At 45.8% G+C, this 19,252-nt stretch overlaps 2 protein-coding genes across 6 annotated transcripts in view; one reads left to right on the top strand and one right to left on the bottom strand.

Annotated features, from left to right (window-relative positions):
• The window catches only part of LOC118004206 (protein tyrosine phosphatase type IVA 1-like), a 114,572-nt gene that overhangs the window by 78,528 nt on the left and 16,792 nt on the right, over positions 1 to 19,252 (bottom strand). Inside the window, exon 1 of one of the 2 annotated variants that reach the window (XR_004677509.1) lies at positions 2,093 to 2,966. The exons of the other annotated variant lie outside the window; for it this stretch is intronic. The gene's annotated coding sequence lies outside the window, so the exon portion shown is untranslated. Of the gene's footprint in view, positions 1 to 2,092; positions 2,967 to 19,252 lie in introns of those variants that run through there. 2 annotated transcript variants of the gene reach the window in all.
• ME3 (malic enzyme 3) overlaps positions 1 to 19,252 on the top strand; it is a 194,548-nt gene that overhangs the window by 173,984 nt on the left and 1,312 nt on the right. For 3 of the 4 annotated variants that reach the window (XM_034995431.1, XM_034995433.1, XM_034995434.1), the window contains 6 exons: positions 9,699 to 9,796; positions 10,062 to 10,175; positions 11,807 to 11,912; positions 12,514 to 12,656; positions 13,222 to 13,395; positions 18,872 to 18,970. In XM_034995431.1, coding sequence (XP_034851322.1) covers positions 9,699 to 9,796; positions 10,062 to 10,175; positions 11,807 to 11,912; positions 12,514 to 12,656; positions 13,222 to 13,395; positions 18,872 to 18,970 — 734 coding nt within the window. The remainder of the gene's footprint in view (positions 1 to 9,698; positions 9,797 to 10,061; positions 10,176 to 11,806; positions 11,913 to 12,513; positions 12,657 to 13,221; positions 13,396 to 18,871; positions 18,971 to 19,252) is intronic. The other variant, XM_034995432.1, reaches the window with a different exon arrangement.

The raw sequence follows: 19,252 nt of genomic DNA, 5'->3' as shown, positions 1-19,252 counted from the left end.
CCAGGCTGGGTCTGTGAGCCGGGCTGCGCATGCGCTGACTTACAGCCGGCAGTCTCCGCAGGCATTTTGGAAAAGGTAGGGGCTCAGGTGACTTGTTTCAACCAGGACCAGAGAAGCATCCCCGCTCTTAGGGGAGGAGAAAGAGACCTGGAAGGGGAACAGCAATAGCAATGGTCATGCTGGAGGACAGGCCAGTGGTGTCCTTACCCAGGAGCCAGAAGCAGGATGCTGCCGGCCTAGTAACCTTGGCCCTCCAGCCCCCACTGCGAGCTGCTCACACCGTGCGGTCAGGGTCATGAAAGTCTAGCTGGCTTATCCGTTCCAGAGCATCCTCCTACCCCACCAGGCTGCCCCGGACCTGCACTGCTCCAGAGTCCTACCACATCCCGGGGGCCAGGGGGCCTGTCAGGGTGCCCCGTGGTGGGTCAGGCCATCAGCACCCTCTCACACTTTCAAGTTTTCATTTGTGAGTCAGAGAGCTTAACAGTCAGACCTTGGATTGAGACACGCCCAAGTCTGAATCTCCATTTTTCTGCTTTGTGCTTTGGCCACATGTCTTAAATCCTCTCAGCCTTCTTTTCTTTCTCTGCAAAATGGACATAACAGTATTAACAGCCAGGAAGGAGAATCGGCCAGTATCGATAGAATAAACCAGGATGCTTTTAAAAAGCCAGCATTGCTTTATTTACTGTGAAGTGTTTCCATCGTGACCCCTGTTTGTGGCGCCAGGGTGTTAGAAGGACAGGAGTGATGTGTAGGTGGGGATGAGCATGTAACAGTGCTCAGTTCTAGTACGAGCCTAGTAGGCTCCTGACACATAGGTATAGGGGTGGGGAGGAAGAAGGGTTGATACCCAAATACAGAGAGGCTCTGCTGGAGGTGAGGAGAGAGATCGGTGTGAGCACAGGAGTGGGCAAACCTGAGGAGAAGGGAGGCAGAACCTTTATCCACGTTCCACATACACCCTATTCTTCCAGCCCACTGAGTTCCTCTCACTGTTCTATGAACTTTCTTCCAACTCTGTGGTTTTGAATGTGCTGGCCCCTCTGCCTAGAATTCTCTTCTGCTCTTGGCTAACTTCTGTGTATCCTTAAAGGCTCAAGCCTCACCTTCTCCAGGGTACCACATCCAGGGCCAAGCTCGTCCCACAGGGGTCTAGCTGACCCGCACCCTTCCCCAGAACCCAGGAGTCACCCACTTTGCAGAATGCCTCCAAGTTCCCCAGAGCTCAGATGTCATGATACCAAAGGGGCAGATGGCCCTGAAGACTGTCCAGCTGGTTTTCCTGCTTACAAGAAACCAGGAGCTATATCCAGTTCTTAGGGGTCTACTGCCCCCTCCCCCACACCATCACCACACACAGGGAGCAGCAGTTCCTGGCCTTTCCAATCTCTCTCCCTCACAGTGAAGCCTCCCCTGGCCTTCTCAACCTTCTCTCTCCAGAGCCTTTCTTTTTTTCATGAAGTTCTGTGCTCTGTGACTGTTCTTCACTTACAGGGCTGTGTCTAGCCCTGAGGTTCCCATGGGTCTCTTGCATCTGATCCTGGCTCCTCTGTGACCTCCTACTGCCCTGTTGTATCAGGTAAAACCCCAAAGAAGCTAAGATGATGGTAATTATTCCCTCTGGTTCCTCCCAAATTCTGTCAGAATAGGTCTACCCCATCTTACGCACGGGCCAAGAACTGCCTTCTAGAAAGTCCAGGCGTTCCAGAAAATTCTCCTCCTGACACAGAGATAGGGCTGAAGTGGTCTAGAAGTCCTTTGCTTGGTATCCAATTAAGGAACTTGAATTTTCTGAACATATGTGCTGTTAACTATCTATGAACAGATGGTTTTATTCATCCTTTTATATCCAAGGCCTAGCACAGTGAAGCCCCAGAACAGGCCCTCAGGACACGAATGAATGAATGAATGAATGAATGCATGAAGGTAGCCAGCTACTGTGGGAAGGTAGAAGCAGGCCTGGCCTGGCCTTGCAGGGGACAACACCCAGCCCCTGCATGGCCCCAGGCTTCTGAAGCCCCACGAGCAGACCCGGACCACGCCTAACTCCCGGCCCCTGTCCCCGTCTGGGACAGCAGCCTTGCCTCACCTGAGAAATGGCTAGTTCTTCCCCTTCTCTCCACAATCTGTTGTTCAGCATGGAAGTTCCTTTAACTTTGTCAAATGTGACTGTTAGAAACTACCTTTTTAGCTTGTCCTTTTGTGCTATTTCCTGACCGTACCACCTCTAATACTCCGTTTACAGGAAATGTAATTATGGAAAGCTCCCTCTGAAAAGGAAAACTTGTTTTTCTTTCATTGTGAATGGGAAACAGTCACACTTTGGGCAGCCCATGGCATTTATGGGCCCAAGCCAGGTTCAGCAACAGCCCTGCACCCCTAGGCTTCTCCAGGTGGTTACCTCCAGAAAGCTAAACGGCTTCCTTCCTCTCCACTTTCAAATCCCTAACACATTACCCAAGAGCTGTCCAAATGAAAGTTAATGATGGAGATAACTTTATTTGCCAAACTTAATAAGATGGGGCTCAAGAACTGCTCTTTTTCCTCTTGAGCTCTGGTCTGTAATTAGGGTAACTTGCCACTTCACAGGATGGCCCCAGAGGAGGATCCCAGAAAGGAAAGCAGGAGTGTGGGGCTCCAGGAGCCAAGTGCAGAGAGAGTTACCCAAAGGGAAAATGAGCAGCAGTATCCAATGCAGCTGAGAGATCAAGGGAAGCACCAGCTGAGGACTGACTGCTGAATTTGGCAAGGTGGTGGGACAGGTGACCTTGTCCAGAGGTGGGGACAGGTGCTTGATTGGACTGGGTTTCAGGGAGACTGAGGAAAAAAGAAATAGAGGCAACAAGTATATTCAGTTCTTTACAAATAAGAAATAGTGTGGGACTATACAGAGCCAACAGAAAGCCTTTTAAAGATGGGAGCTTCATGACATATTTGTATGCTGATGGCAGTGACCCAGCAAGGAGAAATCAAGGATGCAAAAAAAAAAAAAGGAGAGAAAATTACAAGACAAATTTCCTTGAGTAGGCAAAACAGGATCTGGCACACACGTGGAGGTGGCTTTGGCTAGGAGCAGGGACAGCTGACCTGTGGTGACAGGAGAAAAGGCAAAGTGTATGGCCATGGAGGCAGAGGGTCTCTAGACTTAGTGGTAGGAGGATTCAGAAATTCTCTCCTGATTGTTTCTGTTTTCTTTGAACCTCACTTTCCGCTTCTGAGAGGGGAAAAACGTGGGGGCTCATAGTACCTGCTTGGTAGAGTTGTGTAAAGATTGAATGAGCAAATGAAGCTGAGCACACACACAGCACAGAGTCAAGGTCACGGTGAGAGTGATCAATAAATGGCAGTTGCCCTTGTATCCTTTCATGGAAATGTTCCATCCTTTCCTATCAGATTTCCCATTGTTTTGTGTTCTCTACCCCTTCTGGAGTCATTGACATCTGCCTAAGTTCTCTTCCTTCTACCTCCACTGCCCCTGCCTCCAGTTCTCCCCCAAGGAAAGCCCTTCACGCCCCTCCTGCTGCCTTCAAGTCCAGAGTCAGGAGAAGCTGGTGGGGCTTCAGAGACCAGGAAGGGATGGAAGTAGCTCCCCCTGGAAGTAGCACCCCGCCCCCCGCCCCCGTTTCCCTGCTCTGCTTCCGACTGGGTGACTGGCTGGGGCCTGTTTCTTCCTCTGCGCACTTGTTGTAGGTCATGCTCTCCAATCCACATCCAGCACTGGATTTCTGCAGGTAAGCCCAGTTGTAAAGCTTGCCAGTTCTAACACAATAGATACTTGGCGTCTGAGAAGGAAAGGACCCATGAAGCATGGGGTGGGGCGGGGGGGAGGGGGGGGTCCTTTGGGAGTCTCTCTGATGGAATATCTTTGGCGCCATCTGGTGGCTCATGTCTTGCACATCTCCTTTCAGGAGGCAGAAGATGGTCTGAAATATAATCAGATGAGCAGAAAACCCCTCTGTCCAATGGAAGGAAACTAATACTTCACCTAGAGAAGTCATCTAGTTCAGTGCATCTCAGGCTTAAATGGGCATGTAAATCATCTACAGACGTTCTGAAATACAGACTCTAACTCAGTAGAACTAAAATAAAAGTGGCTCTTGAGAGCCAGATATAGGATGGGTGGAGGTATTTGTGGAAAAACAGAAATGGGGAGTAGCTGATACAATAAGTGGACTATGAGAAAATCATAGACAAGGGTATTTAGGAATTTGGAGGAGGGTCATACCATGCAATTCTCACTACTTGTGTAAGTGATTTAAATAATGACTTAAATTGCTTTTTGATGCTTTCTTGGGTGTCAGCTTGGTGTTCCTTTTGAATGCAGTACAGTGCTGAGCCTGGCCATGATACAGCCGCACTTTATTCAGGTTAGATAAAAAGTAGATCTGGGAAAAGAAGGGGAGGCTAAGGATGCCTGGCTGGGGAAAACAGGATGGCTGGCATAGGAGATCCTGTGCACTGAGTCTTAAGGAATAAATAACGAACTGCAGAAGGTCCTATAGATAGATGGTAAACAGCATAGGCAAAGCACAGAACTGTAAGAAGACATGACCTGTTAGGGAATGATCAATAATGCACCTGGTACATAGAGTATGTGGGGAGGCATGAAGCAAAGATAGGCTGATGCTGACAATACACTTTTCTATACATGAACTAACAAAAAGTGTATTATGAACAACTTCTTTATAGTTGTCATCACACTTGGATGACACAATCAGTTAATACCAATTATAGTTTCTTTACAAAGTTATACTTTCAGTTAATACTTTCTTTACAAAGCAGGAATGAACCTATTTTGTTACCAAGGGTATCCTTGGTACCTTAGAGTCTGATACAAAATTGATGCTTAATAAATAAATGAAGGCAATGAATTCCACAAAATGATCTCTGACTACTGATTACATTACGGTTATTGGTGCTAAAGCCTTGGCAAACAGGGAGTTCCCTGAGGGCAGGGACCATGTGTGATTCACCTTCCCTAGTGCCTAGCATGGTGCCTGTCACCTGGCAGGCCCTCAGTACATGCACAGACCCTCAGAAGGGTGTTAGGAAAGTCCCCAGTAGTCCCCAGCCCAGGCTGTGGGACCCTGTGACACTTTAGCAGTTCCTCCAGGCTTCCTGTGTGAAGGCTGGAGAGCCTGCACTCCACCTTCTGTGTTCTTACCTCAGGTCCTGCCTTCTGATGTCCATAATGATGAATGTGCACTTATTAGGCTCCAGCTGTTTTCTATGTTCCCTGTCTTAGCCCAACACATGCCCTCTAAGCCAGGTACAAATCTAGCCCATATTCTGGGAAAAGGCCCTTCCCCAGAGCTACAAAACACAAATGCCTTAGATAACTGGAAAGAGAAAACAGAAAATTCACTCATATTCCCACCCTGCAACCTTTAGTATTTTGTTATTCCTTCCAGATTCCATGTGTGTGTTTCATTACAAATAGAATCATGACATGTAGACCTTTTAAGGTTCTCTTCCTTCCAACTAATTCAGTGAAGCACAGTCTAATGGTTAAGAGCACAAGGCCTAGAACCTGATTCCCTTCAAATTTTCACTCTGTTATATGATCTTGGATAACTCAGCAAACTACTCTGTACTTCATTTTCCCAGGCTGTAAAATGAGGATGATAATAGTTAGGATTAAATAAATAAACATCTTTACAGTTAGACATGTGAAGCACTTAGAACAATATCTGACATAAGTTAAAAACTTAATAGCATTTTCTATGTTGCCACATCATCTTCAAAATGATCATTTTTAATGGATGCAATATATGTCCACACTAGCTAATTTAATTAACTCTTACTCCTTTGTTAGATGTTTAACTTATTTCCAGTCATTCCATATTATAAATAACACAGTCATAAATATCCTAGGACATGCGTTGTGGATTTTTCCATACATAGCTTCCTAGAAGTAGAAGTAGAAGGTTAAAGGGCACAAACATTTTATGCCTTTGGTCTATACTGGGAAATAATTTTCCAAAAAAGGTCATAGCATTTTAAAATACAATTTATGCTGGAACTTTTTACTTTTCACTACTCCCTCACCAACCTTGGATGACATCAAATTCTTTGATTTGTGCAACTTTAACAGCCCATAAGTAGTCCCACTATAACTTCCGTTTCTTTGACTATCATGGAAGCTAACAGTGTCCATGTGATTACTTTATTGTGAACTGTCAGTCAGGGTCTACACCAGTTGCTTTAACAGAGAAGACTTAGTACAAAGTATTGCTTATTATGTATTTTAAAAATGAAAAGCCCTAAGGACCTGCTCCCAGCCCTGAGGCTAGGGAACATAGAGAAGACCAGGCAGCAGTCCACTAGTGTTGGTGTCTCTGAGGGGTGCGCTACAAGGCTAGTTCTGCAAGTGATGGACAAACTGCAAACTGAATTGAACTGCTGCTTCTAGAATATTCTGTTGCTGTAGAATTGGAAAACCTAGGCTGTGGGGTTTCCAGATTTAGCAAGGTGAAAATGCAGCATGCCTACTTAAATTTGAATTTCAGGTAAATAATGAATAACTTTTTAGAATATTTATAATAATATTGCATGGGATGTACACTAAATAAGAAGTTATTTGTTGTTTATCAAAAATTCAAAGTTAAGTGTCCTACATTTTATCCGTCAATCTTACAAGGCAGGGATGATGCTGGAAAAAGCGTTCTGTCCCCCTCACCTAGCCCTTCCCTCACCCTCTGGTGACAGTTATTGGCAGAGCCCAGCATAGAGCCAGTTGGCAAAGCTGGGAAGTGGTTTGCAGACAAAGCCAAGTGAAGGGTGGGTTTGAAACTGAGAAACAATTACCCGATAATTGGCACACTCCATCCTTTCAACTGTTCAGCATCCATACACACGGTTCTATACACTGGTACTTCCAGACAACAACAAAAACAACTCTAACAAAATACCTAATAAAATACATCTTTCCAACAAATGAAGACATTCTCACCTTCTCCCCAAAATGGGGAGGGGCAAAGTCTCTACAGTCATTCTATTCATCTCTGGAAAATAGTCGCACTACCCATCTCTGGGCAAGATTAACTACTCTTTAAACTCAGTCACAGTCACATTTGAAAATTCTGTCACCTAAAGACTAAACTAAACTCCAACAATACTTATATAAAAAATAAGAGGAAGGAGAGGGAGAATAAATTAGCTAATATATACCATTACGTAAATCACATAATCATCAAGGAAGAAATTATGCATAGCTGCTATATTCCTTGTTTCTGTAATCAGTCATGAGGCCATGGCTGATACTTATACATTTCTTCCTCAACCTCCCATTCCATGTTTTCTTGTCCTCAGAGAGGACCTCGGTTGGCCAGGGTTCTTTAGTGGGATGATCCAAACCTTTCTCTCTGAAGGATGTGAATCCTCAGTGGTCCTGCCTCTCTTTTCTTGCAGCAGTATTCACTAACATCTCCTATTGAGCATGCAAGTACTAAGAGGATCCCCTGGGTTCAGATCTAATCCCTCCTGTCCTCCATTGCCCCTCAGTCATCAAATAGCCTGATGACAGCCAGTAAAGTAACCTGTCTTTCTTTGTCCACTGGTTTCATGGCAAAAAAAGAGAACCAAACGGCCAGGTGGCAGTCTCAACTCTCCATTTGGTAGAACCATGTTGTGAACTCTTATGGAAGCGTTTGTCTCTTGGGAACCAACACCTCCAATCCAGAGAGCACAGAACTGAAGGGACAGAAAGCAAAATTTCTGCTAGTAACTTAATAGGTGAAATGGTGAAAGGAACCACTTCCACTTCAACCCCTTGATTTCCAGACCCAAGTATTCTGGCTATGGGAGAAAGAGCACAATGTATTGTTTGCTAAGTCAAATCCTATACTGCATCCTGTAAGATAGAACTTCACCAGCTTCATAGAGTGTTACCAACTGAGTCTTAGGTAAGTCTTCGGTAGCCCATTCTACTGATCTATTAGGCCCCCTGCTCCTGGGTGGCAGAGTACATATTAAGACCACTGAATTCCGGGGGCATAAGCCCAGTGCTTCACTTCTAGTACTGTAAAATGAATTCCTTGATTAGAGCCTTATTGTCTGAAATATACCAGGATGATGACTAGGACATCCACAGATTCCAAACATCCACAGATTATGGCACTGGCCAAGTATTATATACAGGGGAAGAAAATCTATATCCAGAATATTTGTTTATTCCAGGGAGGATAAATCTCTTTCCTGTCTATAATGGAAAGAGTTCAATGTAATCCTGCTGCCAGGTAGACAGTCCTCCCAGGGAATGGTGCCATACCAGGAGCTCCATATTAGTCTCTGCCATTGACAGGTTAGTCATTCAACAGTAGGAATAGTAGGTCAGCCTTCGTGAGAGGAAGTCCATGCATAGCTTCCATCCTTGCCACCATGGCTACTTTGTACATAAACTCATGGAGTAAATCCTAGGTGGCTGGAGAAGGACGCTAAGATACACAGGACATGCCATTTTGTCCACCTGATTGAGGGAACCTATTTCATTATGCCCTTTGGTGAACTTTCCTATGTGGCACAAATATGTTTGCACTCTATACCTATCCCAAGAGGTCCATCCACACACCCCTTCCCCAGACTTCCTCATCATCAGTCTTACTATTTATTCTATTCTAAGTCCCTGACCATCAACCAAACCATTAGCAACTGCCCATGAATCAATGTAGACCTAGCCATCTCTTAGACCAAAATGGACAACCAAATTTACAACTTGAAGTCCTATCCATTAGGAATATTTTTCTTGCTATCACTCTTTAGGGCTATCTTTTACTGGAGCTGTGTAGCTGCAACCAGAAACTTCTCACTGATGCCAGTATATCATTAAGAATAATCAGTAAACCAAGGGGCGCCTGGGTGGCTCAGTCATTAAGCGTCTGCCTTCAGCTCAGGTCATGATCCCAGGGTTCTGGGATCAAGCCCCACATCGGGCTCCCTGCTCTTCGGGAAGCCTGCTTCTCCCTCTCCCACTCCCCCTGCTTGTGTTCCCTCTCTCACTGTGTCTCTCTCTGTCAAACAAATGAATAAAAGCTTTAAAAAAAAAAAAAAAAAGAAGAATCAGTAAACCAAGCCCAAGCTTCTTTCTCCTTAGTCATAAGGAATCCCTAGTGAGTCCCTAGGTGTGCACTGAAGGAGAAGAAATCATGCAGCAGAAGAAGGTGTCAAATGAGTCTGAGCCACCTGCTTATGCAACTTACTTGTACCTTCCAGACGGGCTCAAGCCACTGATGATGGTATGCTACTGGGCACACCAACCTTATGACTTGGTGGATAAGACAGGCAGCTCAGATCACATGGTCACTTAATGTCTCATGGCTAGTTTGTGGTCTCACTTTTAATTTGCTTTTAATCCATTTATCCCTTATTCTGTGAGGCTCACACTTCTTTTCAGCTTCTATTATATTTGTCCTTGTCATTTCATTTATGAATGATGGTGGTAGCAGCGCCTGACTATCTGATCCTCTCTCCCAGGGTCCAGTCACAATCCAGGAGCTGTTTCTCAAAAGAACAGTTATCTATAAACAGGGCATATACTTGCTCCAAAACCTGCATGCCTACAGACTTGACCTCTGTAAGCGCTAGGGAGAGTTGCTTGTTCTGCCGCACATTCTAGGTGTGGGGAACTCTGCCAAGAGTCTTCCCTTAGGGATGGGGAGCCAGTGGCCAGAGATTGATCTCAGTGCACTCTGTTGCAGGCACAGCCTCTGTCGCTGTGGCAGGGATCCTGGCTGCTCTGCGAATCACCAAGAACAAGCTCTCCAACCACGTGTTTGTTTTCCAAGGTGCGGGTGAGGTAGGTGCCATCAGGAGAACAAGGATGGGTGGAGAAGCATGAAGGAAGGGAGGTGTTCAGGGGTTCAGAGAAGAGGAAGCAGCACAGGTATATTGTGATAATTGCAGCTGTCTAGGCACCAACATTTGGGTGTCTCAAGGACTCCTGGGCCTCCTAGGAGAAGGGGGAAAGGTGCAGAGAAGAGAGGATCTTGGTAAAGCTTCTGATAAATGCTGAGCAGCTGTTTGCCTTGTATCTGAACATCCATCATTATGGTACCTCCCAGGCAGCCATGGGCATCGCCCACCTCCTTGTCATGGCCCTAGAGAAAGAAGGTGTATCCAAGGCAGAGGCCACAAAGAAGATCTGGATGGTGGACTCCAAGGGGCTCATTGTCAAGGTACTGTCAGTCTGGTGACCTAGAGGTTTCCTGACACCTACAGCTATTGGAACTGGACTGTAAGACGTCTCCATGGGAGAAAGTGCTCAGACAAAAAATGGAGCAACGGGGGGTAATGTTCTAACCTCCAAAGCAGAAGACACATCCCAATGTAGCCTTAACTGCTCTGTCCAAAAGCTTTGAATATGTGGGCAGGTGTGTGTATGCATGCCCCTTCCAGCTTTATCTCCCACCACTTCCTGCCTTGTAGTAACCTCCAGCCACAGTAAATCATAGTTTTCCAAATGTAACATGCTCTTCTTGTCGACATCCTTGCATATTTTGTTCTTCTGCCTGAAATGCCCTTCTCTTTTGCCACACACCCACTCTCAACCCTCAACTCCATCTGCTTCCTCCTTGTCTTCTGTTAACTCCTCCAAGATGCTTTCTCTGAGCATCTAGGTCTCAGTCCATTCCCTACATTTATGCTCATGTAGCTGTCCCCCTCCATACATTGTACTTGCCTCACTGTAGGACAGTTGCCCTTTTAATTGTCTCTCTCCCCATTAGGCTTTATAGTCTTCATATCAATGCCTGGCATGTAATGAGTGTGTAATGTTTGAGGTGTGAGTGCAAGAATGAATGAGAAACAGTCTAGCTTCTGACTGGACTATGGTGAGGGGCACATTTAGATGGCCTCCACCCTTAGGACTTCACTGAGAGCTCCAAGTTTTAATGCCCAAAATCCCACTAACAGAGAATGTCAGTGAGAGACTTTTTAAAAAGATGACAGAGATAGGAATGGGGGAAGTACATGGGGCTCTCGACCAAGACTAGAAGAAATAGAAACTGACCTTGTTATCTCATAGAGAGCCAGATCCTCCTCCCACCCCAGGTCATTCCAGAGCATAATGCAGCACAGGTAAAAGCCACCAGAGGCTGCCAAGTGGCAAGCCACTCTTGCCACCTTTCAACATTTTGCTTATCCCAGTAAGCTTACCCCTACTCAAGTCTCTCTCCAAGCTGATGTCTTCACTCTGATTCTCATAAGGCCAGCTGACCCAAAGGAATCATCAGAACATCTGTACCATTTACCAGCCTGTCAAACTCTGACTCCTATTTGAAGAAATGGAAGGATCCTGAGCTTGTGGGAACAGCCAGCCATTGCAAGCCTGTCCTGGGGCTTAGCTTATTATTGTTCACAGGGAGGTCAATGGCTCTTGTAAAATACATTCAAATTAGCTTTCTGACCCTGATGGCTCAGGCCCCCTTCCCTCAACTGGCCCTGAGTGCTGGATGCCTTGGGGCCAATGGTCTTGGTCAGACTCAGGTATTTCATGAGAGCCTTTCTGTCCTGGCCCAGGAAGCCATGTCCCTAAAAGTGCAAAGAAAGGCTTTAGGGATTCTCCATGTTTGGTCTGGGCTAAAGAAACCCCACACACCTCCACACTGTGACAAAACACACATTAAAATCCTTAGGTTCCATCTTAGGTTTTACCAGGAGATCTGATCAAGAGGATGAGCGACAAGGCTTCTGACAGCTCAGACCGAAGCACAGGGCTCTCCGGGAAATGCTTTCGGGATCTCCAGAGGCATCCATGTCCAGCCAAGCAATTTTTACTGCCAGGCATCATGTTTTCCTTTCCCTGCAGGGAAGGAACCACCTGAACCATGAGAAGGATATGTTTGCCCAGGACCATCCTGAAGTGAACAGCCTGGAGGAGGTGGTGAGGCTGGTGAAGCCCACGGCCATCATAGGTAGGAGGCAGGAGTCCCACTGTCCAGCCCAGCTAACCGTCTTGACTTGCAGGTGGAAACTAAGGCTCAGCCAGCAGGCATAAGTAATTGATGGAAGTACCACTGTCTCACCAATCCCATGTCCACCTCAGTGCCACAGTCTTTCACTGAGTGGCTACTATATAAAAACCATAGAACTAAGGCACCAAGTTGGGACTTAGTGATGCAGAATTATACAGTGCAGTGGAAAAGCACAGGGCTGGTCTCTCTGAGAGGAAGTGAGCACTGCTCTCCCAAAGAGGGGAACCTGGCATCTCTCCCTATATTGGGAGAGGCACACACTCTAAAGGACTTTGCCCAGGAATGCCTTCACAGGACATCTTATCCGGGCAGGGACCTGAAGGGACCAGTGTTCCCTCAGGGATTAAGAGGAGGTCTTACCCAGCTCAAGCAAGAAGACCCTTTTCTCTTCAGCTCCCTCTATCCATCCCTATGGCGGATGCTATCTCCAAGATTCCTGAGTCTTCCATGTTGTACCAAGTCCCCCCCATGACCATCACCAGGAGAGGAATGGGGTGTTTATAAAGAGTAGGCATCCCTACAACCCCCCTTTTCCCTGTAGGTGTTGCTGCCATCGCAGGAGCCTTCACGGAGCAGATTCTGAGGGACATGGCCTCCTTCCACGAGCGCCCTATCATCTTTGCCCTGAGCAACCCCACCAGCAAGGCCGAGTGTACGGCTGAGAAGTGCTACCGGGTCACTGAGGTCAGCGGGGAGTCCTTCCTTCCCCAGGCTGAGAGGACATAGTAACATTATGAGTAACCCTATGAGGGTGAAGAAAAATCCCCCCATCCCTGATGAGAAAACTGAGGTTCAGAAAGATGAAATAACTTGCCCGAGGTCACAGAGCTAATAAGGAGTGGAGCTGGCCCTCAAACCCAGGTCTCGCTCCAAAGCCCAAGCTCTCACGCTCATGTTATACTGCTCAAGGTTCCTCTAGTAACATAGAGCTTTGACCAGAACCCAAGGCATTCATAAACTCTAGGTTACCTGCATTCCTGTCGTGTCCTGGGTTAGCCCTCTCGGGAGGTGACAGATTAAAAACCTTCACCTTTCAGTGATTTCTTGGCTGCCAGGTAACTCAGTGGGAGCTAAACTTTCTGGTCAAATGAACAAGTGTGCTTTCAGCACCTGCAGTGTGCTCAGCACAATGCTGAACGTGTGGGAGAGGATGAAGAAGGGTTCGACATTTGGGAGATAAAACTAGGCCCACCATTACTGCCTGAAACCCATCTCCAGGCTCCATCTCTGCTTTTCTTCCTGCCTCCAGGGCCGAGGGATCTTTGCCAGTGGAAGTCCTTTTAAGAGTGTGACTCTGGAAGCTGGCAAGACCTTCATTCCTGGGCAAGGAAACAATGCCTACGTGTTCCCTGGAGTGGCTCTGGGAGTCATTGCTGGCGGGGTCCGGCACATCCCAGATGAGATCTTCCTACTGACAGCAGAGGTATCGCTGTCCCTGCTCCCTTGCATGCATGCTCCCAGTCGGGCCTGTCTTCTATACCGGGTCCTACACTGGGCCCCCAAATATTCCTTCTCTCCTCTCTTCTACTTACCTGCCCCTTAAGCCAGCAGTAGATCCTCAATGCTTGAACCTCAAGCTTCTCTCAAGATCACCTTGAGGCTTAAAGTTCTCTCAGAACACACACATTTTTTTTAAATTGTTATGTTTGTCATCATACGCCATCATTAGTTTTTGATGTAGTGATCCATGATTCATTTTTTGCGTATAACACCCAGTGCTGCATGCAGTATGTGCCCACCTTAATAGCCATCACTGGGCTAAACCATGCCCTCATCCCCCTCCCCTCTGAAACCCTCAGTTTGTTTCCCAGAGTCCATAGTCTCTCATGGTTCGTATCTCCCTCTGATTTCCCCCTCTTCATTTTTCCCTTCCTTCTCCTAATTTCCTCCATGCTATTCCTTATGTTCCACAAGTAAGTGAAACCATATGATAATTGACTTTCTCTGCTTGAACTATTGCACTTAGCACAATCTCCTCCACTTCCATCCATGTTGATGCAAATGTTGGGTATTCATCCTTTCTGATGGCTGAGTAATATTCCATTGTATATATGGGCCACATCTTCTTTATCCATTCATCTGTTGAAGGGCATCTCGGCTCTTTCCACAGTTTGGCTATTGCGGACATTGCGGCTATGAACATTGGGGTGCATATGGCCCTTCTTTTCACTACATCTGTATCTTCGGGGTAAATACCCAGGAGTGCAATTCCTGGGTCATAGGGTATCTCTATTTTTAACTTTTTGAGGAACCTCCACACTGTTTTCCAAAGTGGCTGTACCAACTTGCATCCCCACCAACAGTGTAAGAGGGTTCCCCTTTCCTCACAATCTCTCCAACATTTGTTGTTTCTTGCCTTGTCAATTTTTGCCATTCTAACTGGTGTAAGGTGGTATCTCAATGTGTTTTTGATTTGAATTTCCCTGATGGCTAATGATGATGAACATTTTTTCATGTGTCTGTTAGCCATTTGTATGTCTTCTTTGGAGAAGTGTCTGTTCATGTCTTTCTGCCCATTTTATGACTTGATTATTTGTTTTTTGAGAAGTTCTTTATATATCCTGGATATCAGCCCTTTGTAGTGTCATTTGCAAATATCTTCTCCCATTCTGTGGGTTGCCTCTTTGTTTTGTTGACTGTTTCTTTGCTGTGCAGAAAGCTTTATATCTTGATGAAATCCCATGCTTTTGTTTCCTTTGCCTTTGGAGACTTGTCTTGAAAGAAGTTGCTGTGGCTGATGTTGAAGAGGTTACTGCCTATGTTCTCCTCTAGGATTTTGATGGATTCCTGTCTCACATTGAGGTCTTTCATCCATTTTGAGTTTATCTTTGTGTATGGCGTAAGAGAATGGTCAAGTTTCATTCTTCTGTATATAGCTGTCCAATTTTCCCAGCACCATTTATTGAAGAGACTATCTTTTTTCCATTGGATATTTTTTCCTGATTTGTTGAAGGTTAGTTGACCATAGAGTTGAAGGTCCATATCTGGGCTCTCTATTCTGTTCCATTGGTCTATATGTCTGTTTTTGTGCCAGTACCATACTGTCTTGGTGATCACTGCCTTGTAATATAGCTTGAAATCAGGCAACATGATGCCCCCAGCTTTGTTGTTCTTTTTCAACATTTCCTTGGTGGTTCGGGGTCTTTTCTGACTCCATACAGATTTTAGGATTGTTTGTTCCAGCACTTTGAAAAATGTCATTGGAATTTTGATCGGGATGGCGTTGAAAGTACAGATTGCTCTGGGCAGCACAGACATTTTAACAATGTTTATTCTTCTGATCCATGAGCATGGAATGTTTTTCCATCTTTTTGTGTCTTCTTCAATTTCTTTCATGAGTATTCTGTTGTTCCTAGAGTATAGATCCTTTACCTCTTTGGTTAGGTTTATTCCGAGGTATCTTATGGTTTTTGGTGCTATTATAAATGGAATCGTTTCTCTAATTTCTCTTTCTACAGCTGCATTGTTAGTGTATAAGAAAGCAACTGATTTCTGTGCATTGATCTTCTATCCTGCCACATTACTAAATTGCTGTTATGAGTTCTAGTAGTTTGGGGGTGGAGTCTTTTGGGTTTTCCACATAAAGTATCATGTCATCTGCAAAGAGAGAGAGTTTGACATCTTCTTTGCCAGTTTGAATACCTTTTATTTCTTTCTGTTTTCTGATTGCTGTTGCTAGGACTTCTAGTACTATGTTGAACAATAGTGGTGAGAGTGGGCATCCTTGACAAGTTCCTGATCTTAAGGGAAAGGCTCTCAGCTTTTCCCCATTGAGGCTGATATTCGCTGTGGGTTTTTCATAGATGGGTTTTATGAACTTGAGGAATGTTCCCTCTATCCCTATATTCTGAAGAATTGTAATTAGGAAAGGATGCTGTGTTTTGTCAAATGCTTTTTCTGCATCAATTGAGAGGACCATATGGTTCTTCTCTCTCCTCTTATTAATATGTTCTATAACATTGATTGATTTGCGAATGTTGAACCACCCTTGCATCCCAGGGATAAATCCCACTTGGTCGTGGTGGATGATCCTTTTAATGTATTGTTGGATCCTATTAGCTAAGATTTTGTTGAGAATTTTGGAATCCATATTCATCAGGGATATCGGTCTGAAATTCTCCATTTTGATGGGGTCTTTGCCTGGTTTGGGGATTAAGGTAATGCTGGCCTCATAGAATGAGTCTGGTAGCTTTCCTTCTGTTTCTATTTTTTTAAACAGCTTCAGGAGAATAGGTATTATTTCTTCTTTGAATGTTTGGTAGCATTCCCCAGGGAATCCATCAGGCCCTGGACTCTTGTTTTTTGGGAGGTGTTTAATCACTGCTTCAATCTCGTTACTGGTTATTGGTCTATTTAGGTTGTCAATTTCTTCCTGTTTCAGTCTTCTATGAGTCCCACAAGGAACTATCTCATGTTCTAGGTTCCTTCTTACTTCTTCTTGGTCTTTGAGCACTGGCTCCACAAGAATATGCAAGTAGTGTCTCCTAAAGGTTTGTCAGCCTCCCCCAAGGACATGTGCATGCTGGCTATGGCTTTGTGCCATGGGCCTCTGTCCATCTTGTGTGACTCTTCTGTGTATTTCTTCTTATTGCTCTCTCAGTGGTGGTGGTGTCCCGTGGCTATGGGTGAAGCTGTTTGTTTGAATCACCCCCCCCCCATTGGATGGGAAGAGTCATTTCCTACTTGAAATTAGCCTGAAAGCAAACTCCCCTGTTGCACAGAAAGATGGTTGCTAGAGCCTTCCTCTGTAACCCCAAGAGGCATCTACACCCCCACCTCCTAATGCCTGGGATAGGTCAGCTCCATCACTTCATGAAGTGTCCATCAACTACACAGGAACCTCTCCTCAATCCACCTATTAATCTCTTGCTGCAATTGGGACAAGATCCCTCCCTTCTAGAAGCTGACAGTCTGGTCTTTAAAGGGCTGGCAAGTTATATTTCTGAAAAGGGTACTTTTAAGTTAAGACAATTTAAGTTGAATCTGATTTTCCTATGGAAAAAACTACTATAACTTTTAGGAGATTTATATATCTCATTCCACCTTGACAACTCTGTAAAACAGATATAGTGATTATTCCTATGTGATACACAAGGAAAATGAGGCACAGAGAGTCTAAGTTACATGCCCAAGGTCACTGGGTTTGTGAGCAATAGCACCAGGATGGCCCCTGATGATTTACTCCAAGCTGCAGCAGAGCATTACCAGGGCCCGACATCTGAGAAGTGACCACCATACATGATACATCTCTTCATTCTGCAGGATAACTCTTCCAGATGCAGATCTAGCCATGGAAATCCTGTTTCCCTCTGATCCCATCTTCTATACCCCCCCCAAAAAAATCCTTGAAAACCCAGAACAGTCCATGTCTCTGCTCATTTCAGACATTTGAATGGTTCCTCAGTGCTTACAGGATAAAGCCCTAACTCCTTCACATGGTTTCCATATAAGGCATGTCATCACCAGGCCCTCCTTTCCTCTCCAGCCTTTAGCCTCCCCCTCCCATCAACCTAGCCAATGTTCTTTTTACAGTCTAGAACTCATGCTCCCTCCTGCTGTCTCTCTCCAAGAAATCGCATGTGATGTTGCCTCTCCCTTTTCGAGTATTTACTTTGTCCTTCAGGTCTTAGCTGCTGTCGCATCTCCTGGGAAGATTTCCCGTACATGGCAGACCAGGCCTTGCCTTCTTCTATGCCTCTGTGCCCCCTCTGCTTGCACTCACTTCTATGTTGTAATTGTTGTACCTGTTTGTTAATTGTCCACTGACTCCAGACTACAGGAGGAAAAAGGCTTCTCTGCCAGGGATCCTCAGCAACTAGCACAGAGCCTGGCATATCATAGAGCTCAGTTAATGTTGGAATGAATAGATGGAAAGGAGAAATAGGAGCATGAAAATGAAGCGGAAGAGGAGGAGGCCCACATCCATAAAGTCAGCCAAACTCTGAGGCAAGACCAACTCCTTTGGTTCATCCATTCTGGGACACAGTTCTCAGAGAGCACCATGGCTTTTCCCAAATTTAAAGATCAGGTGGGAGTGGATTCAGAGCCAGCACATAACAGAGGCTGTTCCGCAAGGCTGGCTGAGCACCAGTGCCTGAGGCTGGAGGATGAGGCTTGAGGGGGAGAGCTGGGCCTCAGAGACCAGCTCTGAACCATGGAAGGAAGTTGTGGGAGGGGCTGTTCCCAGGATGCTGTGCCTAGGGCATTCATTCAGATAAAGCCTAAGGCCCCTTTATGGTGTCACTCACTGCAGAAGAAGCCTTTGCTCAGGACTGGAAGGTAGAGCTCAAGGAGCTCTGAATACAGAGAGACAAGATGACCTAGGTGGGCACCCAGGATGTGGGAGAGGCTGGAACTCAGGAAGGGAGGGTCTCAGGGATCTCTGTGCAATAGGCTGGACCAGCCATGGGGCGATCCCAGAGTCTGCTTTACAAGCCACAAGTTTATTCATCTTGGTCTTAGTGATTCTCCTTTAGAATTTAGGATCTCGTGTAGTTTAAACTCTCAGCCAATTTCACAGTACAGAAAAGGATGTGTCTTTGCTTAAAAGCCCAAGCATTGGGGCACCTGCGTGGCTCTGTTGGTTAAGCGTCCGACTCTTGATTTCAGCTCAGGTCATGATCTCAGGGTCGTGAGATGTAGCCCCACATCGGGCTCCATTTTCTCTCTCTCCCTCTCCCTTTGCCCTTCACCTGCTCTCTAAAATAATAAATAAATCTTTAAAAAATAATAAAGCCCACGCATTAAGCTGCCCTGGGGCCATGAGAGGGCAGAGACTACAATGGGAACTGCAATGGTTGGCCACCTATGAGGGGCGAAGTGAATCTCTGGAGTAATGGTTTGGGCTTTTTCTGGGAAGGCAGAAACTCAGCTTATTCCCCTTGGTTCTCTCTCCCCAGCAAATTGCCCAAGAGGTCTCTGAGCAGCATTTGTCCCAGGGGAGACTATACCCACCACTCAGCACCATCCGAGATGTGTCTCTGAGAATCGCCATCAAAGTAAGGAGCATCCTACCCCCAGTAATATGGTTAGTGAGGCTCAACGACTTCCTCTCTCTGTGAGTTTAGGAGAGCTAAGGGGATGGCAGCTGTGGAGACATCCTGAGCTCCCATCCAGAGGCTGGATGAGAAACTCCTGCCTGCAGCTCAAGCCCCACCCCCAACACCCCCCTCAGGCCAGTTCTGGGAAAGCTCCTGGATTTCCCCTCAAACACCAGGCAAAAAGGTCAACAAAGTCCATAGTCTTGTGGACCAGAATGTGGGTGGAATTTTTTAAAACTG

Source organism: Mirounga leonina, unplaced genomic scaffold (genome assembly GCF_011800145.1).
Source record: "Mirounga leonina isolate KUSES-001 unplaced genomic scaffold, KU_Mleo_1.0 Mir_92, whole genome shotgun sequence".
NCBI lineage: Eukaryota > Metazoa > Chordata > Mammalia > Carnivora > Phocidae > Mirounga > Mirounga leonina.
The sequence above is the reverse complement of the archived record's forward strand: the minus strand, read 5'-3'. Positions and strand labels throughout refer to the sequence as shown.